Source organism: Martes martes (assembly GCF_963455335.1).
Source record: "Martes martes genome assembly, chromosome: X".
In the NCBI taxonomy this organism is placed as follows: Eukaryota; Metazoa; Chordata; class Mammalia; order Carnivora; family Mustelidae; genus Martes; species Martes martes.
The window spans coordinates 7261449-7289191 of NC_137897.1; the positions used below are offsets into that span (position 1 = coordinate 7261449).

At 41.4% G+C, this 27743-nt stretch overlaps 2 protein-coding genes across 2 annotated transcripts in view; one reads left to right on the forward strand and one right to left on the reverse strand.

Moving 5' to 3' along the window:
• Positions 1-27743, reverse strand: part of ARHGAP6 (Rho GTPase activating protein 6) — a gene marked incomplete at its 5' end in the record, with an annotated part of 482519 nt that overhangs the window by 106313 nt on the left and 348463 nt on the right. The gene's annotated exons all lie outside the window — the stretch shown is intronic.
• Positions 14820-19082, forward strand: AMELX (amelogenin X-linked; the record flags this gene model as incomplete). Its single annotated transcript, XM_080795783.1, has 5 exons — positions 14820-14873; positions 16814-16861; positions 18110-18151; positions 18215-18259; positions 18528-19082. 5 exons carry the CDS (start codon positions 14820-14822, stop codon positions 19080-19082), a joined length of 744 nt encoding a protein of 247 aa, XP_080651909.1.

A 27743-nucleotide genomic window follows, 5' to 3' on the forward strand; every position in this document is an offset into this window, starting at 1 on the left:
AATTCTTTTGAGAGGTCTTTCATGCAGTAATTTCTATTCTTACTGCACAAGAACTAATACTGGAGAGCATTTTTGAGCAGCTTTAGTTTTGAGTGGAGAATATATCTCTGGCAACACTTTACAAATGCAACCCTGTGTCTTACAGGAGAGACTTCAAGATTTTCCATACTGCCAAAATAGCTTAATTTCCAACTGTTCCCATAATGTTATCGTTTGATCTGGGTCCCTGAAATACAGTTCATTCATCTGTGAGCAAACAGGTCAGGAGTGGCTGGGACAGGGCAGAAACCCAAGGGTCTCGCCTCTGCTCTGGTTCTCACTGCAGTGCGAAGATGGCCCAGTCGTCGGACCACTTTGTGCCTCAACTTCCTCATTCCTGCCGCAAGTCTGAGCTTCCTGATGAACTTTTTTGTTAGAAACCCAAGAAAGCGAGGATGGGGAAAGCAAATGCTCACAGCTTCACCACTGTACATGACTCACTCCTTGCCTGCCATTTGGGCCCTCTCTCTTCTGGGCCCTCTCTATTGCTCTTTTTATATCTAAAACCTCTGCTCCCACCCAGCTGGTCTCCTTCGGCACACCCAAACATGCTCTGCATTTTTCCATTTTGGATCTTTCCAATGACAAAGCCCTGTGATGGAACTGCCTCTACGTCCATCCAAATCCTTTGTATCCCTGAAGCCCAGACACTGTTCTGCCTCTCCCCAGAGCCTCTGGTTCATGATCACCAACAGCAGTTATTATAGGTAAGAAACTGGACATTTAATTGCTAAGCCCATGGAAGCATGACAAGATGTCACCTCTTGGACATCATCTCGTACTATGCATGCCCTCAACCTCATCGCATGCCAGGAGCACCAGCTTCCAGCCGGTTCTCCCACATACCAAGGGCACCTCCATATTGATGCCTTCATACTGGCCTGTACTGACCTTAGGAATGTCCAGGAGATGCTTCATCTCCTCGAAGGGTTTGTTGATACATAACTGCCTTATTGAAACCTGCCACTCGGCACTTCAAATCCCCTTCAGCCAGCTCAACTTTTTCCTCTTCCTTAGCCCTTCCACCTTCTAACGCACCATTACTTATTACATCTATTGTTCATCGTTGCTCTCTGCAGGATTGTGAGCAGAGCAGAGATCTCTGTATTTTCCTCCCTGATGTAGTAGATGAATTTAGAACATGGCTGCATGGGGAGAAAAATTAATAATTTTTTAAATATGTACTGTGTGTTGTTCAATATAGTACTAGAAGTCCTAGCAACAGCAATCAGACAACAAACAGAAATAAAAGGTATCCAAATTGTCAAAGAAGAAGTCAAACTCTCTCTCTTAGCAGATGACATGATATTTTATATGCAAAACCCAAAAGACTCTATCCCCAAACTACTAGAACTCATACAGCAATGCAGCAATGTGGCAGGATACAAAATCAATGTACAGAAATCAGTGGCTTTCTTATACACTAAATATGAAAATACAGAAAGGGAAATTAGAGAATCGATTCCATTTACTACAGCTTCAAGAACCATAAGATACCTAACCAAAGAGGTAAATGATCTGTACTCGAGGAACTACAGAACACTCAGGAAAGAAATTGAAGAAGACACAAAAAGATGGAAGACCATTCCATGCTCTTGGATCGAAAGAATAAACATTGTTAAAATGTCTACACTGCCTAGAGCAATCTATACTTCCAATGCCATCCTGATCAAAATTCCACCGGCATTTTTCAAAGAGCTGGAACGAACAATCCTAAAATTTGTATGGAACCAGAAGAGACACCGAATTGCTAAGGAAATGTTGAAAAAGAAAAACAAAACTGGGGGCATCACGTTGCCTGATTTCAAGCTTTACTACAAAGCTGTGATCACCAAGATAGCATGGCACTGGCACAAAAACAGACAAAAAGACCAGTGGAACAGAGTAGAGAGCCCAGATATGGACCCTCAACTCTAGGGTCAAATAATCTTCGACAAAGAAGGAAAAAATATTCAGTGGAAAAAAAGACAGTCTCTTCAATAAAAGGTGCAGGGAAAATTGGACAACTATATATAGAAGAATGAAACTCGACCATTCTCTTACACCATACACAAAGATAAACTCAAAATGGATAAAAGACCTCAATGTGAAGCAGGAATCTATCAAAATCCTAGAGGAGAACATAGACAGTAACCTCTTCAACATGGGCCACAGCAACTTCTTTCAAGATATGTCTCCAAAGCAAAGGAAACAAAAGAGAAAGTGAACTTCTCAGACTTCATCAAGATCAAAAGCTTCTGAACAGCAAAGGAAACAGTCAACAAAACAAAGAGGCAACCCACGGAATGGGAAAAGATATTTGCAAATGACACTACAGTCAAAGGGCTGATATCCAGGATCTATAAAGAAGTCCTCAAACTCAACACACACAAAACAGATAATCACATCAAAAAAATGGGCAGAAGACATGAACAGACACTTCTCCAAAGAAGACATACAAATGGCTAACAGACACATGAAAAAATGTTCATCATCATTAGCCATCAGGGAGATTCAAATCAAAACCACATTGAGATACCACCTTATATCAGTTAGAATGGCCAAAATTAACAAGACAGTAAACAACATGTGTTGGAGAGGATGCGGAGAAAGGGGAACCCTCTTACACTGTTGATGGGAATGCAAGTTGGTGCAGCCACTTTGGAAAACAGTGTGGAGATTCCTCAAGAAATTAAAAATAGAGCTACCTTATGACCCTGCAATTGTACTACTGGATATTTACCTCAAAGATACAGATGTAGTGAAAAGAAGGGCCATCTGTACCCCAATGTTCATAGCAGCAATGGCCACAGTCACCAAAATGTGGAAAGAACCAAGATGCCCTTCAATGGACGAATGGATAAAGATATATACTCCATATACTATGGAGTATTATGCCTCCATCAGAAAGGATGAATACCCAACTTTTGTATCAACAAGGACGGGACTGGAAGAGATTATGCTGAGTGAAATAAGTCAAGCAGAGAGTGTCAATTATCATACGGTTTCACTTACTGGTGGAGCATAAGGAATAACACGGAGGACATGGGGAGATGGAGAGGAGAAGTGAGTTGGGGGAAATCAGAGAGGGAGACCAACCATGAGAGACCGTGGACTCTGAGAAACAACCTGAGGGTTTTGGAGAGGAGAGAGGTGGGGGGTTGGGTGAGCCTGGTGGTGGGTATTGTGGAGGGCACATATTGCACGGAGCACTGGGTGTGGTGCACAAACAATGACTTTTGGAACACTGAAAAAAATAAAATGAAAAAAGTTAAAAAAAATAAACATGTACAGTGCCAAAACACTGGTTGTCACTTAATAAATGATAAGCTCCACCATCACGGGTCATGATCATCAATAAGTGTACCATGATGTGGCAACTCTTGTACTATTATTATTCATTGTTGCACTGTGCTTAGTATTTCATGTTTCTTTACTTTAATTTTTCTTTAAGTAGGCTCCATGCCCAGCATGAAGCCCAAAGTGGGGCTCAAACTCATGACCCTGAGATCAAGACCTGAGCTGAAAATCAAGAGTCAGATGCTTAACTGGCTGAACCACTCAGGTGCCCCTCTTTATTTTGTATAAAGACTGAATTTTCTGAGGGTAGAGACCAACATGTATATATTTTTGATAGGTCTTTTTTTTTTTAGATTGAGATATAATTCAAACACCATAAAATTCACCACTTTGAAGTGTACAACAGAGTGGTTTTTGGTACAGTCACAAGGTTATGCAACTAACCACCACTACTTCCAGAACACTTCCATCACTCCCCACCCCCAAACCCAAACCCATTAGCAGTCACTCCCCATTCCTCTCTCCCTAGCATTGAAGAAGACACAAAAAGATGGAAGACCATTCCATGCTCTTGGATGGGAAGAATAAACATCGTTAAAATGTCTATACTGCCCAGAGCAATCTATACTTTTAATGCCATTCCAATCAAAATTCCACCAGTATTTTTCAAAGAGCTGGAGCAAATAATACTAAAATTTGTATGGAATCAGAAGAGACCCCGAATTGCTAAGGAAATGTTGAAAAACAAAAATAAAACTGGTGGCATCACGTTACCTGATTTCAAGCTTTACTACAAAGCTGTGATCACCAAGACAGCATGGTACTGGCATAAAAACAGACACATGGACCAGTGGAACAGAGTAGAGAGCCCAGATATGGACCCTCAACTCTATGGTCAAATAATCTTTGACAAAACAGGAAAAAATATCCAGTGGAAAAAAGACAGTCTCTTCAATAAATGGTGCTGGGAAAACTGGACAGCTATATGTAGAAGAATGAAACTTGACCATTCTCTTACACCGTACACAAAGATAAACTCGAAATGGATAAAAGACCTCAACGTGAGACAGGAATCCATCAGAATCCTCGAGGAGAACATAGCGAGTAACCTCTTTGATATCAGCCACAGCAACTTCTTTCAAGATATGTCTCCAAAGGCGAAGGAAACAAAGGCAAAGATGAACTTCTGGGACTTCATCAAGATCAAAAGCTTCTGCACAGCAAAAGAAACAGTCATCAAAACAAAGAGGCAACCCACGGAATGGGAGAAGATATTTGCAAATGACAGTACAGATAAAAGGTTGATATCCAGGATCTATAAAGAACTCCTCAAACTCAACACACACAAAACAGATAATCATATTAAAAAATGGGCAGAAGATATGAACAGACACTTCTCCAATGAAGACATACAAATGGCTACCAGACACATGAAAAAATGTTCATCATCACTAGCCATCAGGGAGATTCAAATCAAAACCACATTGAGATACCACCTTACACCAGCTAGAATGGCCAAAATTAGCAAGACAGGAAACAACGTGTGTTGGAGAGGATGTGGAGAAAGGGGAACCCTCTTACACTGTTGGTGGGAATGCAAACTGGTGCAGCCACTTTGGAGAACAGTGTGGAGATTCCTCAGGAAATTAAAAATAGATCTTCCCTATGACCCTGCAATTGCACTGCTGGGTATTTACCCCAAAGATACAGATGTAGTGAAAAGAAGGGCCATCTGTACCCCAATGTTTATAGCAGCCATGGCCACGGTCGCCAAACTGTGGAAAGAACCAAGATGCCCTTCAACGGATGAATAGATAAGGAAGATGTGGTCCATATACACTATGGAGTATTATGCCTCCATCAGAAAGGACGAATACCCAACTTTTGTAGCAACATGGACAGGACTGGAAGAGATTATGCTGAGTGAAATAAGTCAAACAGAGAAAGTCAAGTATCATATGGTTTCACTTATTGGTGGAGAATAACAAATAATATAGAGGACAAGGGTAGATGGAGAGGAGAAGGGAGTTGAGGGAAATTGGAAGGGGAGGTGAACCATGAGAGACTATGGACTCTGAAAAACAACCTGAGGGTTTTGAAGGGGCGGGGGGTGGGAGGTTGGGGGAACCAGGTGGTGGGTATTAGGGAGGGCACGGATTGCATGGAGCACTGGGTGTGGTGAAAAAACAATGAATACTGTTACGCTGAAAATAAATAAAAAATTGAAAAAAAAAATGGAATCCTATGATATACGGTCCTTTGTGTTTGGCTTCTTTCACTCAGCACGTTTTTAAGATTTATCCACGTTGTGACGTGTATCAGTGCTTCATTCCTTTGTATGGCTAATACCATTTCATCGTATGGCTATCAGGCCACATATCCCTATCCCTTGGATATTACAGATACTCGATAAATATTTTATACTAATGATTTAAAAAGTAGGGAGATGCATGAAATGCTATTGAGAAAAAAACTTAGCACATGACTATGATTCTCCTAAAAGCATGAGGGTGATAAAGATGATGCACTAGGTAAGACCCCAAAATGGAGATTTTATTATTATTTTAAGGCTACGTTAACATTATACTGGGGGAAACGTTGCCTACAATTAGAACAACCTTGCAGTCACTCCACAGATATCTGCGACAGACAATTACATCTGTCTAATTTCATTTCAAGGAAAAATTCCCTATAATAAAATGTATGTGTGTAGAATTAAATTAATTGCTGGTCTTCTTCCTGATTCATTTCATTCTTCAGGATTCTATCAGCTTCAAATCTAGTTAATACTCCAAGCAGGCATACCACTCGTGATGTGATTTTGTAACAGAGGTTTGGAAATGATTCTCAACAGCTACCACCGGATCTTACAGAAGTTAGGGATGTGAAGAAGAGGCTGCTAGCGGGAGAGCTGCTCAGGGCTCTGTGCATGTTCAAAGGGCCATTAGCCAAAACAATGACTGGAATGGATACCAGCAGTGACAACACATCGCTGATACTTAGGTCTCGCTGCCTATTTTCTGTCCTCTGTAGAATGAGCAGATCGTAGGAAAATCGTATTCTGACATTTTATATTTGTCTCCCTGTGGGCAGTTCCTTAAGAGATGAGGATGGAAAGTATGCCACCAAACTGTTGACAATGTAAGAATGTTCTGTCCGGGAACAGAAGAAACTCTGCGGAGGAAATATGTGAGAAGGATCATTTCCAACCTTTTAGGTGGTAAACTATTTCCTTTGTTTCTTTCAATTTGCTCCCTCTGCCCCTTGAGCGATGACTAAAATTGTCACTCTTGATATTGGAAATCCTGATTGCGAAGAGTCAAATGTGTATTGAAGGACATCCAGCTTTCCCTTGCTGGTGTCTTCCCATTTTCCAGGCAGTAAGGTAAGTGTACCAGAGTCAAGAACATCGGTGAAAGTTAGGCATGGTGGGTCAGTGGCCCAACCACAGTTCTGACCTAGGCTGTCCTGCCAAAGTCAAGTTCTCTCCACCATGGCATGTTGCTTTTGTTCAGAAAATACCAGTCTGTGCATTTGTACGCTGAACCCCAGGAGGTAAGTGCAACTTACTTTGGAGTACTTTGACCAACAAGCAGAAGTAGGAATGCTTGTTTTTACATTACTGTGGTATCTCTGTTCACACAGATGTAACATTTTCACTCCCGACAGTGACCAGTTAATTATAACCCAAACAACACACGATCCATCTGCATATAATTTCCCTTATTGAAAATCGCTCCACCAGATATTTAGCAAATGCTTACAGATCTTTCAAATTACAAGCTTGTATGAACTCTTTCTGTGAATGCTTGTATTACTAGGATATTTTCTACTACTGATCTAAAAGGGAGCCTATTGCTTTAAAACAGTCTTTTTTTTTTGTCTTTGATTTTCTGTTCAGCTTTTCCCCCCTCCTCTGAGAACGAATATTCTATAAACCCAGGGCCTATGGGAGACATAGCACCGTCACTCACTCATCACTCTTACTGAACAGGATTGAGAAATTATGCCCCAAGCTTCTTGTCTCTCCCCTGCATTTGCTCCATTCATGGATCATTTAGAATAAATAAAATAAAGTCTTGGCTTCCTGGAGACTTTCAGAAATGAGTGTCTTAGATAATGACTGTTAATATTTTGGTGGCTCTCTCCTCAAATGGAGAGAAAGGGAGAGAGTGGGGGAGGGAGGGCAAAGAAGGAAGAGGAAGAGGGAGAACCGTTTTAGATAAAGAGAACTTTAAGCGTCCACCTTTTTTCACCAGACTATGTGTCACAGACATTTTTCTGTGTCAGCCAATGCACATGAACACTCTCACTTGAGCCAGCCCCCTACTGGCAGACATTTTGTTTTCGGTGTTAGTTCGTCATGGAAACAGCAGGCGCTGGTTATAGCTAACTCTTCCCCGGACTGACTCGGTGTGTGTAGCAGTTAATGCTCAATCATGCGGAAGCAGAAAGTAAAGGACTTCAGGCTGAAAGACAGAAGTGGCCCTAGTATAGTTAACATGGCCCTTCCCGATGCACCCAAAGCACAGCTGGAATGCTCCAGAAGGCCTGCCCTCACCACAGCCTCTGCTGCCTCTTGGTGTCACTACTCGCCCTCCGCTCCCTCCTCACCCCTTTCTCATCCACAAACACAGACAGAGACACAGAGTGTGTTAGCTTCCCGGAGGCCAGAAGGATGATTTGTTCCAACAGCACACCCAGCGTTCTCCCCTCCAACTCAGAGTGAAGAAATCTTCTAGAGGCCATGAGGAGCTTGAGAATTGGACCACTGTCGTCTTCACATTTATACGCCAAGGCTGACGACCGCGTTAGGCATATACCATGTGCTCCATAATGGCTGCCGAAGTCACAGCATGATTTTGGCCTCTAAGGAATATGTTCAGAGCTTGTGACCAAGGGCCCTCTCCCTTTCCCGTGTAGCTGTATTATCTCCTATTGCTTCATTAATAAGTTTTATCTTTTCTTTTCAGGACACTGGTGGCTTGCTAATAAGCCTGTCACCATCTCTGATCACCACTTCGAACTATCACTACATTTCCCTCTTCTTACTTGTGCCTTTTTTCTGTTTCCTTATTTCTGTTACTGCTTTTCTTATGCTCCCTGTCCCAAGTCTACTCACTTATTAAATGCTGTTAGCCAGTAAACAATTCTTCCTTTTTTTCATAGCTTCAAATAACCAATCCTAAAACATGGTTATTTCCAGGGTATTCTGGAATAGATACTGATGGCTTGCAATCAACGAAGTATGTGAATGTGAGTGAGAGAGGGTTTTTTATTGTTATTTTTTTCATATTACTCCTTGGGCTGAAGTGATTCTAGAAGCCCAAGAAAATAATGATAATAATAATAATAATAATAAAGCTTTATTATCTTAAGCAAACAAACTCAGTCACAAATAAGAAAAGATCAAGCGGCTCTGTCATAGTATATTTGTTCATAGTAAATAATAGTCTGAACTAACAGATCAGAGCCAAACAAAATGAGGATGTTAGGATAATGGACTGGAAACCTTTTACAGTATCTCCTTTTGAAGGTTCTTCTTAGAAGCCATTTGCCTGAAAGTCCATTGGAAGACTTGACAGTGATGCTGAGTCATCTGTCATCTTGGTGAATCAAGATATCAAGATATCAAGATTTCTTTGTCTATGGAAAAGCCACATAGATCAAGGACTTTTTTATGCATTTTCATAGTGTCACAGATAATTTCTCTACATTTTCTTCAATTAATCAACACATTCATCCAGCACCTAGCTTGTAAGAGAGATTATTCTAGATAACAAAGAGCTCCCAAGGACGTATAAGACACAATATCTGACCTCCATGGGTTGCAAAGGGAAGTCACCGCGTTGACTGGAATCACTTAGCAGCAGTGTACCTGAGTTCTCAAGAGGGTACAACTCCACTCCAGCAAAAAACCAAACCAAACCAAACCAAAACAGCAGCCTAGAGAACAAGATTTTCTTGTACATAAATGTCCACAGAAGAAACATTTAAAAGCTGACTTTGGGGGGTGCCTGGGTGGCTTAGTGGTTTAAGCCTCTGCCTTCAGCTCAGGTCATGATCTCAGGGTCCTGGGATCGAGCCCCGCATCGGGCTCTCTGCTCAGCGGGGAGCCTGCTTCCACCTCTCTCTGCCTGCCTCTCTGCCTATTTGTGATCTCTCTCTCTGTCAAATAAATAAATAAAATCTTAAAAAAAAGCTGACTTTGGCTCCAGCTACTTAAGAATACTCACTCTTGAGATTATTCCAGAATATTGGACAATCTTGGACCTGCTTTAAAAGAAAGACTTGAGACTTGAGCTCCCCTAGAAGATAAGAAAGGCTTCTGGAACTCCTAACACCTGACTTATCTGAAGGTCCCCTGTATGCTTCAATCACTGCTCGAACCCAGGAAGTTAAGCAAAGGGGGCAAACCTCCAAAACAAAACCAAACCTCCTCCCAGCAGTCAAAAAGCAAGGCCACAAGACTGAAACGTTTGAGCTTTTCTCACAAGCGAGCCTCCAGCGCCAATACCGCTTAGGGCATCTCTTCACTTGCAGTCCACACAAAATTCTAACAAGCTTGGCCATCAGATTTTCCCGGCTCACTGTAAATTAGAAGCAGCCAACTAGGAGGGGAGAAGCTGTTGGCATCAGCAACATGGACACAGCAGAATGCGATGAGTTGCGAGTCAAGGAAAAGACTAACCATAAAATCTGGTGTCGTTGTTGAGAGCTTTACTGTTTGAAGCCAGGCGTTGCGGGAGGTGAAGACATTTAAGACATGCTTCCTCTCAGAGCTCCGGACTGCTTCGGCTCTTGACTGCCATGGCCTCCTTCCATTAAATGGATCCGATGAGGCCCACATGAGGAGACACAATGGTGGTGGGTCAGATTCCCGCCACCCAGGATTAACCCGTGCTTTCCCTCAACTCTGACCACGGGCGGGAACCATCTGGGTTTTGATTTGTGCCAAAAACAGTAGAAGGCTTCCCAGCCTGACGCCCTTCCACACGAGCTGCATCTTTTGCAGCCCTGCTTGATCCTACAGGTCTCAGGAAGGACTCGAGAGCAGATGTTTCTGGGCGAAAAGGTGTCCCAAGTGTGATTTTTTTTTTTTTAATAACCCTTTCTTGGACGCTCTTTCTTCCCACTAAGCAAGAATGGGAACCTGTAATCCATAAGGGTGTTTATTCATTCATCATTTTGGAGAAAAGCTTCTCGAGATGATCATCAATTCATGATGTATTTGTCTGCTACAGTAATACGAATGGTCTAGGCTCTTCGGTATTCAGCATCCGTATATGGAATGAAAGCCTAAGTGAATGAAGACACCTTCTCGGGTCATCTTGTCGCAGTTGTTCCAGGGATAATGCCAGAGAGAAAAATATTTTACACTTACGGTCCATTTTTTAAAAATAGCAATTCTTTTTAAAAAGAGAAGACAGTATCTGACATCAAAGAGCAAGAAATACAAGAACACAAATATTTTGGAAATGTTACAGCCTCTACAGAACAAAATAAGCAGCCAGGCCAGTAAATTCTGTTTTCTTTTATAAACTCAATGTATTCATAAATGAAATAATTGCCTACGGCAAAAGATTTTCAACTGAAATTTTGTTTTTTTCCCCCCAAACATTAACTTTCAAACTGCATATGTGGGACCTAAATCAGCGGAAGACATTTCAGCAGAGAGATCCATATTTTAATATCCTATGACTCAGAACACACAGTGGGAGAAAATAAACAGAAAGAACCACATCGTTTCTATTGTATTTGCCATCAAAGCCTGAACAACTGTCCATGGTGAAATGGCAATAACCCACTAGCCAGTGGACCGGAGAAATTAATGCCACAATGCGGGGTCTTTGTGTTGATTCTTGTGGACAAATACATGAGTCTCTCATTCTTGAAGTGGGACACAAAGTAATGAGGTAAGTTCTGGAACACTACAAGACCACGAATGGTTCACCAGTGACTTTGTTAGTAGAGATGAACCATGACTTTGCAGGAAATATATGTCCCGAATCTTTTCAGACACCATTATATGTAATTAAATAAAACAGAAAAAAGGATTGAAAAAGAATATGATGTGATCTACATTGCTCTTCCTTTCCCTTCTCCTTTCCCGTGCCACTTTGCGTCACACCCCCCACCTCCTCCTCCTCTAAGTAAGCTGATGCCAATTCTCTTAAAATCCGTTTCATAATTTCCTTCAAAGGGAAGGAATCCTTCTTGCCTCTGATACACAACTCACCACTAACATACTCAGGAATAAATACAAACCCTGGACACAGCTGGCTCTCAGAACTACAGTCCACCCTCACTTTTACCCATACCTTTTGCCTTTTATAATCTTCCACTTCCCTCTCTGCGATCTGCCTCTCGCTCTCTGCTTGAGAGATCCACCTTTCTTCACCATGGTTATTTGTTCCCTCCTAATTCATCCACAAAGATCAACTTGTAATCTTATTTATTAGCATTTTTTACACCTTTACTCTGTGTCAAGTGTGGTGAAGCTGGGGTCAGGAACCACGTAAGTCTAAGCTCTAGTTCTTGATAGTACTACATTGCCTTTCACGGGTATATTTCTCCTTGAATTTAATTCAGCCAATGCGGAGCGTGTATATAAAAATACATGTACCTGTACAAACTCTAAGAATACTACTTAAGCTGGGGAACCTGAGCAGCTCAGTTGGTTAAGCATCTGCCTTCAGCTCAGGTCACAATCCTGGAGTCCGGGGATCGAGTCCCGCATTGGGCTCCCTGCTCAGCGGGGAGCCTGACTCTTCCTCTCCCTCTGCCTGCTGCTCCCCACTTTTGCTCTCTTTCTCTCAAATAAATAAATAAAATCTTTTAAAATTTAAAAAAATACATATTACTTAAGTAGTAAAAGACATCTGGCTATACCACCACTAGTGTCTGAGTATATATAAATTCAGTATTCCCTTTACTGAACTAATATTCATAGACAGCTCAGCAGCCGCCTCTCATCAGCAGTTACGGATTTGCTTTTTAACTGATGAGATGCTAGAACAACAGGAAAAAGAATCCATATGCTTTACTAAGGTAGGAGAGTAAAAGACATATGGATTGAGTAGCTAGATCAGAGGTCCTCTCAGTGAGGGAAGAGCTTTGGTTGCTGTCGTTTAGGCAAAGGAGAGGCTGCTGAGAACGTGGGGACAACGTGCCTACCAAGGAAGTTCAGAGGCTCTGGGAAAGGAAGAGAGGAATTTGGATTTGTTCATAAGAGAAAGAGGGATTGGGCCAGAAGGATGTGGGCAAAGGAGGCCCATCACACAGGGAGAGGCTGAGCTGTTCTGTGGGGTGCGGGACATCCTTTCCTGCCTTGTCCTTCGGATCATCAGCACAAGTTTCGCTACTGTGACCATCCTGGGTTCATGGTTGCTTGGATGGCAGATGGGTGGGAGGATGGGGCCAAGGAGAAAGGGACTTTGTCCCCTCTTTCAGGGGACACCAGATTGCTGATAAACGAATGGCCACAGGGAACAGAGAAAATACTTCCAATGAAAGTAGAAAACAGAGCAGTGGTGATCCCGAACTTAGGATCCCTCAGAGAAATACTGGGGAGAACCTTGGGGGTTTCCCAGAATGGGAGTTTGAATCAACTTCTCCTGATCTGAAAGAGCTGAGGAACCGTAGGGGACATGTTGATTACACTACAGAAATTCAACAATCTAGCTTTTTTGGGTAAAGAACAATGTTGTGTTTGCTGGAACCAGGGACCAGACAATGACACAGCTACTTCTTAAAAGTAACTTTGAATGTATCAGCATGTGCAGCCAACTTATTTGCTGACTTAAAAGTGGACTTAAAAACAGTCTGATGAAATTTTTTTGCCTGTTAAACCTATTATTGCCCATAATGAAAGGCTGCATATGCACTAATGACAACATGCAGCCTTCTGTTTGATCACAGTTTGTAAAACTTCATGATACAGGGGTTTTTAGTTATACTCAACACATTTTCCTTCAGAAATCTGATTGGCTGCCCTAGACGCTGTGAATGATATAAATTGAGCTCTTAGTTGGGAGAAAGCTACAGGATCAAGCATCCCTGAGTTTCAGACAGAAACTTCTTCTGAATACGCATATTCAAAGGTATGTGGATTTTATTCCTTTGGTACCCTTTCTATTGTGCTTACTTCTTTTTCTGCATTTCGTGTATAAAAGATGCAAATGTATTCTGCATTTCTAATACTTCATGCTGTCATATTCGGTTACTTCTTCAGTTGGACCATAATTAAATTAGACTTATTACTTAGATTAATTATTTTACCTTCTAATGCAGCAAAGTGTTTCTCGGTATTATTATTTTTTTTAATTTTACTTCCAGCATCCCAAAGCACTTTTCAGGGCCAAATCTCACAGCAAAATATTTATTTTAATTACCTATCAATTAAGATAAAAATGATCTTTTTCACAGGCTGTCATCTACTACTGTAAAATCCATTTTGTTTAATTACATCAAATAGAACCATCAACGAAATGTGGAGTTTTCTCATTAATTCAAACTTAAACAGATTTGGGAGGTAGAAAACATCGGTGTGCTTTTTATAGCCAACATTATTACACAAGCTACTCACTTTCTCTGCAAAATTTAAGATACTTCTGACAGCTTTCATAGTCAACAATTCCTACCACAGAGCAATGTGCATATTTTAGGATGGCCTGTTTTGCTTTGTGTCCCAAGGGTCATAAAGTGTATAATTACAGTGTTGGGCCAAACAAAAAGGAAGATGTCATTGACTAAATATGGCAAATTTCAAGGAGCTGTCATTCACAATTCATGGAATAACCACAAAGTATTGGCACTGTCCTCTCCCTTCCATTCAACCACACCTGTTGCTCAGTATCTAGAGCTCTACAAGTGTCTCCTGCAGGTCCTGCTGGAAGTCCTAGCAGTCGAAACACCTGGAACTCCACTTCACTCCTTCCTTACTCTATTTTGGAAGATTTTTTTAATGCCTCTTCTCAGATGATTAGTCTTTGTTTTTAACAGTAGCAATGGTCAGGTGGACCGGACAAAACAAAACAAAACAAAACAAAACCAACACCACCACCATTTTTGTGCCCTCCTGGTTCTAGAAGTATCAAATACTGTGTGCCCTGAAGATCTGCGCAGCTTTTAGAGCCCACTCCGTTCTTGGGATCATTAATTATAAGCTACAGCTAGTTTCTAGGACTCCCCAGGCTGCAGATGTATAGGAAAATAGCACAGCAGATCACGTAATGATGGCTCCACATGGCTACAGTTTGTTCTGCTCTCTGACGAAATGAGAAGCATCCTTACCACTATCGGGATTCCAAAAGCAATGGAATGAGCTCCGAACTGGAAATCACATGTGAATGAAGTCACCTCACAAAACGTGCCCCCATCCTTTTTTACTGGCAATGGACTAATATGGGCTATGTGGGTCTTAGGGAGCATTAATTATGTCCATATTTGCAAAAACATTTTTTGAAAAGTGTCAACTTCTATTTCAGGGCCATCAAGACATGGGGACCTGGATTTTGTTTGCCTGCCTCTTGGGAGCAGCCTTTGCTATGCCCGTGAGTAAAACACCCCTGCAGATGTCAATATCCAATTTCACAAGCTTGGAAATAAAAATCTGCCCCACAGTTGGCCAACTTGCGGGTTTAAGACAGTACGAGATCAGATGTCCTCAAATGTCTCTGCGTTTAAGAAACACTTGGAAGAGCTTGTTAGAAAAAGTACTCTCAGAGGCCTCCACCCAAGCCTCTCTCTGATTCGGGACACCCGGAGTCGGGGCAGTGCCCAGGACTCTGCATTTTAACAAGCACCTCAGGAGAGCCTATGCAAACAAGTCGCTCGTAAATATCATTGCCCATCTCTAGATGGAGGAAACTTTTGGAAGGGACCCTCGAAAGGCCTCCAGAGAAAGTGCTCAATCAGCCTTAGGCAAATACTACAGAAATGCCAGTTCTCTCTAAAGCCCAATTTCTCATGAATGTCCCGCTCTCTTCCTGCCCTCCAAACCCCACTGTCTGTTATCCTTCAGAGGGTAAGGTTTCTATGTCAGGAATTTCCTTCTTGAACCATCTCCTCCTTGTCAGAGGCTGCATCCCCTTGCGTGCACCTGCTCGGCACATGGGGGCTTCCGTGCAGTCATCCAGAATCCTACCTGTGCCCAATGTGTGCGGATGCTTTCTCCATTCGAATGTACCAAGGACCAGGAAGTCTGACCCATTCTCTTTAGACATAGATACATAAGGTTAGAGAGCTCAGACCCCACGCAGGCAAAGCAGGACCCAGCTGTCTTTCGGTGGCATAGAGAGCAGTTGATACAACCAGAAGCCAGCAAACTTGTGTATCTGCCTCCTCTCTTCCTCTCTTGCCCACAAGACCAAGATTCTGTGCTCTGCCTTCCTGAAATCCTGCACTGGGGCAATTTCTAGGCCCCTGAGGGGCCTCTACATTACAAATTGAGCCCTTTTTCCACTCCTCAATTGAATAACCCTACTCCCTAAGGGCTTCTATCAAGAGGGTATAGGAAAGGCAGTTATCTGACTAGAAGAATTTACATTCAGATGGGAGCAAACAAACTCTCTTATAAAATGCGAGCATTTAAAAATAACAGAGCCTTAATCAACTGGATGTCTGAGGGAGAGGCTCTGCACGGTCCCTTCTCCTCTTCCTCTCCCCCGTCCAGGGCCAACCAGCATTGCACAATGCAGGCATCGGTCACATGGCCTCCCTTTTGATGGGACAGACAGTCCTTGTGTAGATAATGATTCAGGCTGGTTTTTTTTTTTTTTGAACTTAAATTTTTTTTTTCTGCCATAAAAACTTTGACAGAATCATAAAAAGAATCAGAGTAAATTTCATAAATCAACTCTTTCACTTTCCATGGGACTCATAACGTTTCCACCTGACCACACCCATCCCCGCACACTCATCAAGAATTCACAGGTAGTTGTCGCTTCTGTTGTTGTGCATGTGCTTCGCACGCCCGTTGTGAGGACTGTCTTCCCTACTGAAGCACTTACCCGCCTCCTGATCTATAAGGGAAGGTTTGTGAGCTAGCTCTCTTCCTGTTGGTATCTCATAATTGTGTAAGAGAAACCCATCTCTCTTTCCAACATGGAGCGAGCCGCATGAAGACATAAAATGGCAGGCGGGGGAGAGTAGGATTAGGTGACCACACGGATGGGAGAAGGGGGTGTCCGAAGATCACTGGAGGATAAATGTGTGCTGGTTTTTGCTTCCAGGTCTTGGGAAAGTCATTTAGTTCCTCTGGACCACTTTAAAATAAGAGGACTCCTGTCCTACACAGCATACATGCTTAAACGAAAAGTAGACCTTAAATATATTCAGCACCATACAGATTTTTTTTAAAGTAGCTTCAGTCTCTCTTAATGTGAACAATTGCATATTGACTTAATCTCTTCCTCTCTCTCCCCCCCCCCACCCCCTCCCTCTTCTCTCCCTCTCCCTCTTGCTTCTTCTCCTCTTTTCCCTTCTGTAAAAGCTACCACCTCATCCTGGGCACCCTGGTTATATCAACTTCAGCTATGAGGTAATTTTTCTCTTTACTAATTTTGACCATTGTTTGAGTTAACAATGCCCCGGGCTCTGTAAAGAATAGTGTGTTGGTTCTTTATTCAAGATGTTTCTCAGTCCTGCTTTTTTCAGTTCCCATTACCAGCTTCCTGGTTTAAGCCCTGATGGGTCGCCTCAAGCCTGTACTGCCCCAGCACACTCCTACTTGGCCTCTCTGACTCAGTTTCTCCTCCTTACATGGCTATAAAGCTATTCAACGTGAGCTACCACTCAGGGTGGGGCTGCATGGTAGTGCAGAAAGTGAACTCTGGCCGAACGGCTTTGTTCTATTCCAGCCTGGGGAAGGTGGGGGGTCAGGTAAGACGCTATTTAAGATCCTTTCCGACTAGACACTCTTGATTCTAAGATGTTCACACTCTATGTGTTGCCTTTGTCGTCTTTACTGAAAGATCAGTGATCAGTGACCAAGGGGTCTGTGAGACATTCTGCAGAGCAATGGAAAGCATGAGATTTCTGGAAATCAGGTTTGAGGCTCTTCCCAACCCCATATGAATCACGTGACCATAGGCAAATCATCTTCTCTCTCTAAAACTTTGGTTTCCTCATCTGGAGAAGGGAAATAATTATAATACCCACACTTCAAAATATGGCTTGAGGAGCAAAATAGTTAAGCAATATAACAGGTGCTTTGTCAAGTACAATTTGAGCAAGGTTAGTACTACACCACGAAATCCCCAGAACTGAGGTTAACCAAGTATATACCATTTAGGGAGGACTAAACTCTTACTTCTTTCCAAGGTTCAGATGACATTCTGTGAATCTGTTTACTCACACAAGCTGAGGAAATTGTGAGTAACACTTAGAGGCAAGATTTCCTGTGAAACCTTAAAAGGTTGACATATTTGACCAGAAAACCTGAGTTTCTAGGTTGAGGGACAGATTTTCTGGCTTCTTTATTTTTTCATTGTGACAGCAAATCAAAAAAGGATATGACTAATGTTATGGCACATTCATTTGTTTTGTTTTGTTTTGCTCTTGCAAACAAGAGCAGGTGCTGTGGAGTTCACCAGCATTACTACTTTTGTGACCTTGATCAAGCCCATGAACCTCTCGAACTCCTCATGACCTCATCTGTAATAGTGAGGGTGAGGATACCTGCCTCAGGGTATGTGAGAACACATGAAACATGTGTGTGATGGAGGTAATGTAGTGCCCAGCACTTAGGAAGCACCTGAGAAATGTTAACTTTATTCTTGTTCTGTAGAACTCCCGCTTTCAGGCTATCAGTATTGACAGGACTGCAACAGTGAGTCTGCATTTCATGCAACGAAATTAAAGCAAATGTATTCTAATGTCTCTTTTTCTTAAGGTGCTTACCCCCCTGAAGTGGTACCAGAACATGATAAGGCATCCGGTATGTAGATTTTTTTTCTTTGTTCCCTTAAAAGATAAGCATGCATTTCAATTCCCCTTTAAATGAAATAACATATCTATGCCACACACAGACACTAACGGAAAATCTAGCCTGTAAAAGGTCATATCTGTGTACACAGTCAGAAATTCTTGCACAGGAAAAAAAAAGAATAAATACTCATAGTAATAATGACAAAGAAAACATGACTACTTCTCCAGCTGGAAGTCAACGGAGCCAATGGTAAACCTGACTCTTTGTTTCTCACCAGTACCCTTCCTATGGTTACGAACCCATGGGTGGATGGCTGCACCACCAAATCATTCCCGTGCTGTCCCAGCAGAATCCCCCGAACCACGCCCTACAGCCTCATCACCACATCCCCATGATGCCAGCTCAGCAGCCCGTGGTCCCCCAGCAGCCAATGATGCCAGTTCCTGGCCAACACTCCATGACTCCAACCCAACACCACCAGCCAAACCTCCCTCTGCCTGCCCAGCAGCCCTTCCAGCCCCAGCCCGTCCAGCCACAGGCTCACCAGCCCATCCAGCCCCAGCCACCAGTGCACCCCATCCAGCCCCTGCCGCCACAGCCACCTCTGCCTCCGATGTTCCCCATACAGCCCCTGCCCCCCATGCTTCCTGACCTGCCTCTGGAAGCCTGGCCAGCAACTGACAAGACCAAGCGGGAGGAAGTGGTGAGTAGCCCTCGAAGCCACTGCGGCGCCTGGGAAAATGGTAAAGCAAAACTGACCCCCAGAGATCTAAGTTCTCAAACGATCCACGGTCTAGAGTTTCAGGAGCTACACAGGTCAGTGACTCTATGAGTCCGAGCATGTGTCGTAACTTCCTATTATAAATAAGTTTATCAGTGAAGCTTAGGAATTACGACCACAGTTTTTACGGTGGGTACAAATTCTACGATTATTTTGAATTTCTCCCAGAATATGTATTACTGAAACCCATTAATTTTAAGGAGAACAGTATAAGGGAATATCAATTCTCCTCATATTTCAAGGGTTCGACTAGGAAGAATAGGCTAGAATTGCACTGAAGATTAAAAAAAAGTAATTTTTGAAAGCGGAGGGGGATGTAAATATTTGAACAGGCTACAAAAGGTAGGTGGGAACTCTCTTTGAAGACCTCTTTAATCTCTTTAAAGGAAGATTACCAGTCTAGAGAGGATTTTAATCTAACTTGGAGGAACCTAGACGGTTTATTAGATTCATTCTCAGTACTGGGTTCTATAGATTAAACTCTCAGCAAGAAGTTTTCACAAGCACAAAATTAACTGCGTTACAGAAAGTTCTTCCAAATGAGTGGGAAGTAGCCAATAAAATAAATGACTCATATCCATATCCATAAATCCTTATTCTGTGTATATGAGATTATGTAATTCTACTGCATATGTAATTCCAAGTTACAAACGCTATTGATGATTTTTCTACTGAGAAGCAGTGAGGGCTGAGATGAAAATAACCTGGATGGGGAGCTAGGATACCCAGGTTCCAGTTTTGGCTTTGCCTCCGAAGAGAAGATGATATTGTACAAGTTACTTCAAATTTATGGGTGTTTTCCCTTTTTTAAAAGAAGAGAAAGTGACTACCTCCGATAACTTCCAGCCTCTGTCCAAGTACAAATACCACAGTTTCCCAACAAAAAATTACAGTGTCTGCCATATATGGCTTCATAATCATGAGCATATCTGTGGAGAATGTGGGGCAGAATTTTGGAAATCGTATCCCAAAGAATTTGGTGCCTCTCATCGATTCTTCTAGTCTAAGGTACTGTTCCCTCTATAGAGGAACACGTTCTAATAGAACGTGCATTTATTCATTGCTTCATTCATGATTAAAGCCATGAACTTTATAATGTGCTCATATCCTGCCAGAGCTATTTCTGGAAAGGTGACTTTGGGCAGGTAGTTTGAACTCTTTAAAAAAAAAAAAACAAAACTCCTGTGTAAAATCAGAGTATCAATATTGGTAGCTTCTTAGAGTTGTTCTCAGAGCCTGGCACGCAGGAAGTCCTCAGGGAAAGGGCAGCTATTGTTACTTTATTATTACGGAAGAGTTGGAAGTGTCCTGAAGGCAGGAATGTTCACTCTGGATACCTCCTCTCCAATGACAATGAGATAACAAAGAAGTTTGGAAAATGTATTACAGAGTTCAACTTAAACGGCTGTACATCATTCTGGCAAAACGGAAGCCACACGTGTGATTGTAAATGATACTCACTAGGAATATCTGTAAATTATTTTAATTCTTCCTTTTGTTATTATTTTAAGGATTAAGACACCAGGAAATGAGAAGAGAACTGAAGTAAATCCTTCAGGTGCTTTCAGAATGACACAAGAACACGACGCGTTTTGCCTGCCGTCACTTCACTTAGTAAATTCTGTAACTAAAAGTCAGTACTGTTAGCAAACAATAAAATGGTTTAATAATCACTCACGTCTTTGTGTTGTTTGAAGCTTACAATTTTGTGTCACTTCAGAGAAGGCATTATAAATGGCCTTTCTTGGATAAGGGAGGAACTGCTCACACACCTGCAAAACTGACCATTTTGCAGGCAAATGAGGACTATTTTTTCTTGCAGAGAAAATGGATAGCATCTCAAAACATTAAAAAAAAAAACCCAGAAGTTTATGCAGTAGTTATAATAATAGATGAAGTGAAAAATTATGAACATGTATAGTCACTGAACCTAAATCAAATGAAGGGAAGTTTATACGAAGAGTTCTTTAAATTGAAAAAAATAAGCCCTTGGGAAATGTTTATATTACAAAACAAGTTAAGACTTGGAACACGGGCTTTATACCTTGCACCACATTAGTAACCAAAATCCAATCTTTTGATCTCATTCTACTGAAAAGAATTTTTAACTGAAATTATGTGATATGTATAACAATGTGTTGAATTCTAGATTATTGGGGTAATCAGTTTTCCTAAGAAAACTTCTATTAAATGGAGCTTCAAACAGAGACTCACGGTGGTTTTGTACACAAGTCATTTCTTTCACTTAATAATTTTTAAGATGATAAACTGTACTGTATAGTCTTCCAAATGTTAACAGATGCATAAAATGCAACACAACTTTTCTTTCCCACTCGTATTTATATTCAAATACTTTTTTCCTCCTACGTCCACACAGAATTGTAAACAGTCCTTTTAGGGTTTACATTACACAGCACCCACAGTACCTTTATGATCAAGGCTCCTTAATCATTTTCTGGCATGAATAAACATAACTTTACAGGGAGGTTCTTGATATTTAAACAAATAACTTGATTTAAAAGAACTAGGATCCCATAAAAATGTAAGCAATCTTTTAATCAATTTGCACGAACCAATCCTGATCAATTTAGAAAATATTTATTTATCACCCCTTAGGGTCAGGCACTATTCCATGCCCTGGTGAAAGCAGTAAGTTCCCATCCTTAAGAAATCTAGAACCGACCAAAAGGATGAAATGAGCTCAAAAATACTGGCAAGAGAAGGCCTAGCAGCATTAACACTATGACAGGAGTATGGTCAAGATGCCCTGGCAAATACGGCAGACTTCCTTAGCTAGCTGCGCGATAGCTTTCCTCACCACTCGTTCTGTGTTGGTAGAGCTGGAATTGCTCCCAGCATCTGGCCTTCCACAAACCCAGGACAGATGAGCCCCTCCCCTGTCCCAGGGAATGAATGTTCACTTCTCCATGCCAATTATGGCATCAATTACCATAACACACCATACCCATACCAAATATGGAATCTATTCCCTTTGCTAGTGACCGGTTGAGGGACGGGTTGAGGTGGAACCTGAACAATGAATGAGGAGGCCACGAGGAATATTTCCTAGGAGAGGAGGAGTTTCTGGGGGGCAAGATTACTCTCCAATTAAAAAATACACACACATTTGGAAAACAGTATGGGGGTTCCTCAAGAAGTTAAAAATAGAGCTACTCTAAAACTCAGCAATTGCACTACCGGGTATTTACTCCAAAGATACAGATGTAGTGAAAAGAAGGGCCACATGCATCCCAATGTTTAGAGCAGCCATGGCCACAACAGACGAACTATGGAAAGAGCCCTTATGTCCATCAACAGATGAATGGATAAAGAAGATGTGGTACATATACACAGTGGAATATTACTCAGCCATCATAAAGGATGAATATTTACCATTTACATCGACATGCATGGAACTGGAGGGTATTATGCTGAGCAAAATAAGTCAGTCAGACAAAGACAATTATCGTATGGTTTCACTCGTACCTGGAATATAAGAAACAACGCAAGAGGACCACAGGGGAAGGGAGGGGAAACTGAATGGGAAGTCATCAGAGAGGAAGACAAACCATGAGAGACTCTTAACTACAGGAAACAAACTGAGGGCTGCTGGAGGGGAAGCAGGTGGGGGGATGGGGTAATTGAGTGATGGGCATTAAGGAGGGCACGTGATGGGATGAACACTGGGTGTTGTTATATGCAACTGATGAATTACTGAACTCTACATCTGAAACTAATGATGTACTATCTGTTGGCTAATTGAATTTAAAAAAAAAAGAAAAAGTACACACACATACACTCATGCTAGGAAAGAGTGCTGTTCTGTCTTTGGATCTATTTATTTGAGGATATGAAGCCTGGAGCTGTGTCTACCATATTATGACCAGGAAGGACCTAAGTCTTTGGTGGCATCATTGTGTCCCTGAATTAACCTACCCTGGAACCATCTACTCCTAGATGGATAAAACACTCTATTTCCATAATAGTATTTTTCAGTTGTGGGTCATGACATCAATATCAGGAGCCCCAGCATTTGTGTCATGCCAGCAAGCTGTCTCTTTCAATAATTTAAAGCTTATTTGGCCAGAACTAAGAATTATTTTGTCAATGCATTTCCTGGGGGAAAAAAAAAGCCAGTGGATAGATAGAGATATATATCCTGGTGTATTCCAGAAAACATATGCCTCCCCACACACTGCCTTTCACAGTTGATGAAAATATTGCCATTACATTCATTTCTGCTGAGAAACATTTGGAGGGTATAAGGGCTGATGTTACTTGGGAGACTATGTGTGACACTGGAAAAAAAACAGAAACTCTGGAGTGAGACTGGAGTTGCTTTCAATTTTTCTGATATAAGAAGACTCTCTATTTGGAAAAGTCATTGACAAAATAATTCTCCTTTTATAATGATTCAACTTATACACACACACACACACACATTCAAATCACATTTTGAATTACAGGGAAAAAGTCAGGTCTTGGACTCTGAAAACTATTCACTATGGAATGAGATGTACTGCGTAAGTTAATTTTATGAGAAACAGAAACTTGTGTATTCAATGGCCAAACATGTGTTTTAATATAATCATTTTCATGGTCGGCTACAATGGACATTATTCTACTGCATTAAACGATGTCTATTAACCACAACACAGCACCTCTCTGATGATTCAGAATGAGACGTAGGAACACAGTCAGTGAGGTGTGTTGGCATTTCAGAGATCATGAAGCTCTTATGCCTGTTCTAAATTGCCCTCTCAGGGCGCCTGGGTGGCTCAGTGAGTTAAAGCCTCTGCCTTCGGCTCAGGTCATGATCTCAGGGTCCTGGGATCGAGCCCCGCATCGGGCTCTCTGCTCTGCAGGGAGCCTGCTTCCTCCTCTCTCTCTGCCTGCCTCTCTGCCTACTTGTGATCTGTCTATCAAATAAATAAATAAATAAATCTAAAAAAAAAATCAATTGCCCTCTCACTGTAATTGTTCCTTTTGGCTCTTGGCTATCACTTCTTTTTGTTAATGTATATTTACACCTTGTAACGTGTAGCTTATTTGTAAACATATTCTCCCTAACAAAATTAAGTACATTGGCCTTGGGATTGTTACTTCAGAAGTTCCACCCTGGTTTTGAGACTTTTATTTCCTGACTCCCCAAATGTGGCAGATGGCCGCAACTGACAGAATTCTGACATGGATGTGGCCGTCACCACATAGCAGAACGTAGCTGATGTAAAATGAATAAACAAAGCATTTCCAATTCATTACAACTCAGGCAGAGCCAGCTGCCCAACACTGTACTTGAGTAAAATATGGAAGAAAATCACTAGATACTAATGACTGAGCCTCAAAGCACAGGCTGAAATAAATAGCAGGACTGGCCATAAGTGCACTAATAAACCCAAACTTTCGCCCGAAGAATTCTTAAATCAGGAAACAAAGAAAAGTAGATTATTTACGAAGCTGTACTATGTCTTTGAAATTCAGCTGAAGAGACAGATGAAGTTGAGGAAACCACCTCAAGGAAACTCCCTTCTCACCAGAATCACTCTCATGTCACTAATAAATCTGAAATCTACTCTGCCCTTGTTCACTCTCTGTTGGTGAGGACTTCAATATGCATCCTTTTGGGGGTGTGTGTGCGGGAATTACCTTAAGAGAGCCATCAAAATGCACGAAAAGATACACGCAGAGATGTTGGTCATGACATTATTTATACTATGAGAAATTTCAATTTTCTTACCTCTAGCTGAAGGAGTAATGTGATAAAAAAGTATGCTTTAGAAGAAAATTTATTAGTGGAGAAAATGTGACAAACTAAAACTTAAGACCAAAACCATCTATCATACGTACTATTACACATGACCTTAACGTGTAACTAATTTACTTACACATAAATACACATAAATGTGCATTGGCAAAAACTTGGAAGGAGATGCAGCTGTTTGTACAAAGCCACAATTTTTCCCACAATCCATGTAAGTTGCTTCTGTAATCTAGAATCATTAAATTCTTTATTTAAAAGTTTGTTCTCGGGGCGCCTGGGTGGCTCAGTGGGTTAAAGCCTCTGCCTTCAGCTCAGGTCATGATCTCAGGGTCCTGGCATTGAGCCCCGCATCGGGCTCTCTGCTCAGCGGGGAACCTGCTTCCTCCTCTCTCTCTGCCTGCCTCTCTGCCTACCTGTGATCTCTCTCTCTGTCAAATAAATAAATAAAATATTAAAAAAAAAAAAATAAAAAAATAAAAGTTTGTTCTCCCTTTCTTCTACCTCAATGCAGACACAGCTCTTTCCTTCAGTTCCCTGTGATGTGAGTTTTGGTTCTTGGCGGGTCGCCTGCAGGTAAATTTCAAGTAGAAACGACTTCGCCTGCACTTGATTTTCAGAGAAACATTTTGACCGAAGAAGGGCTAAGGGAAAGGAAGTACTGGCTTTAGCAGGAACACTAATGAACAACAAGATTAAACAACAAAAAAGAGATGAGCACTATAGGATGAAGAAAGAAGAACTAGAAACAGCATGAATAAAATAAAATAGAGAAATGACCGTCAAAGTGGCTTCTGCTGAAATTCTGAAATTCCGGTGAGAGGTCAAACACAACATCTAACCCCTAAACTCTTAAAGAGCTGGGTGTTTGCAGTGACTTCTCACATTAAGTGGGTTCTCCTCTGATTGCAATAATGCCTTAAAACTCATCAATTATCTAATTTCACTTTTGGGCTTCAATTTGCTACAATGTGCTTTTTCCTCTTCCATGTTTAATGACATCAGGTCCGAATCATCAGAAAATGCTCCCAGCTCACGCGTTAGAAAGGGCAGAGGAAAATGTAACCTCACAAACTTGGGTTTTGGCCTGGATTTCCAGAACCACCTACCCTGATAGCATGCAACCACGTACCTTGATGGTATGCTTTGCAGACTAGAGGTTCAAAGGGTTAGCCGGAAGTAATCATCACTTTGACAGAGACAGTGACTAGCTGGCAGCATCTTCCAAATGAAAATTCAGATACGTAGGGTAATAATATGATAGAATACTTGAAATCAGAGATATATACTAACTGGTAATTACACTCTATACTTGCCCTGTTCAGTATGTATCCCCATATGGCTATTCGAATTTAAAAGGATTAAAATGAAATAAAATTGGAACTTCACTTCTTAGTCACACGAGACACATTTTAAGTGCTAAAAGGTCACGTGGGACTAGTGGCTACCATATTGGACAGCGTGGACACAGATATTTCCATCACTGCCAGGAGTTTTATTAGACAGTACTGTTCTATACACTATTTCCTGAGGTAGAAGAGCAAATCCTGTTAATTCAAAGATTTTAAACAAAAGATGAAACAAAACAGACTTGCTGGTGTGAGCTGAACATCTCAACTATCCATAACAAGTCATTTCCCAAGCATTCCAGGAGTCTTGATCTTGTACGGAAATTTTCGAAGAACTGTAGAAGCGCCCTTCTATTCCGCAGGTCAAATCGCACACACCAAAATGCTTTTCCCTCCGGTTCTCTTTTAAAACAGATGAATTCAGAGTTCAGCTACACTATTTTTTCTCCTCAACAAAAAAACTATTTTGGTTCCAAAGGAATAGTCATTCATTTTTCAGACCTCTACCAGCCACATCCACGCTGGAGGTAGAAGGCTGGGGCTGCCCTTGACCTAGGGCTTCCCTGGGAACAGGACAAAGTTTAAGCTGATGGAAAGATAAAAGTAAGAAAAAAACACAAACTTTTGTCCATCCCTAAGGGTGGTTGACTGCCTGGAAACATAAAAAAATATTTACATTCTTTTCTCTTTTGTGGTTCAAAGCAACAGGGTGACATAGGACAAATGGGTGCACACACACAAACAAACACACACACACACACATGCACACACACATATGTGCGTGTATACTGACCACTGAGTTCACCTGTAGTAAAAGGACACATGCGGAGACACAGACTATCTGAGAACCTTGCAGGGTTCCATAAAGCTTCTTTCCATTCTGATCATTTAGATCCGGCTACTGTATCAATTATCATCATTAGGGCACACTACACCTCTTCCAAGATAAAATTCTATCAAGAAAGAAAGGTCAAGTTGCTAATCTTATTTATATGCAATGTCAAGTTGACTACCTCCTCTCTCAACTCCACTAAAATGAAAACATTGGCTTTTCCCATAAACCTGAACGTTGCCTCTTAGTAGTAAACAACTGCTGAAAATACCAAGCTTGAGTTTAAGACCAAGACTTTAAAAAGAATATAAAAGAGCTAACAACTCTATTAATTAGGAAAAAAACCGAAAGAGATCCGACTGTGAACAGCTTAATATGGGAATCACAAGAGAAAAATAGTTTCAACCAATTCCCACATTTCCAGAACATAGCGATCTCTAGTAGTGTTCCATATTGCTTTAATAAAATAGTCATCAGCCTATGTTTGTTGTGAAATTCTTGTTAATTGGACTTTTTACTTATTGTTTGGTGATTTGGCTTATAATTCCTTTTGCCCTCACTGATCTAGAGCCTTATCAGCAGGGATCATTGGCTGACATTTAGTTATCCAAAAATACTTCCCTGCTGGGAAGAATTCATCTTGGCCTCATCTGAAACACCTGACTCTTCTAGAAGATAAATAATACTTGAGGAATAAGATTGGGCTAGGAGTGGTGGTGAGGAGTGAAGACAGGAATGATCCTTTGGGTCCCAAAACATCTGCCTTGATAAAT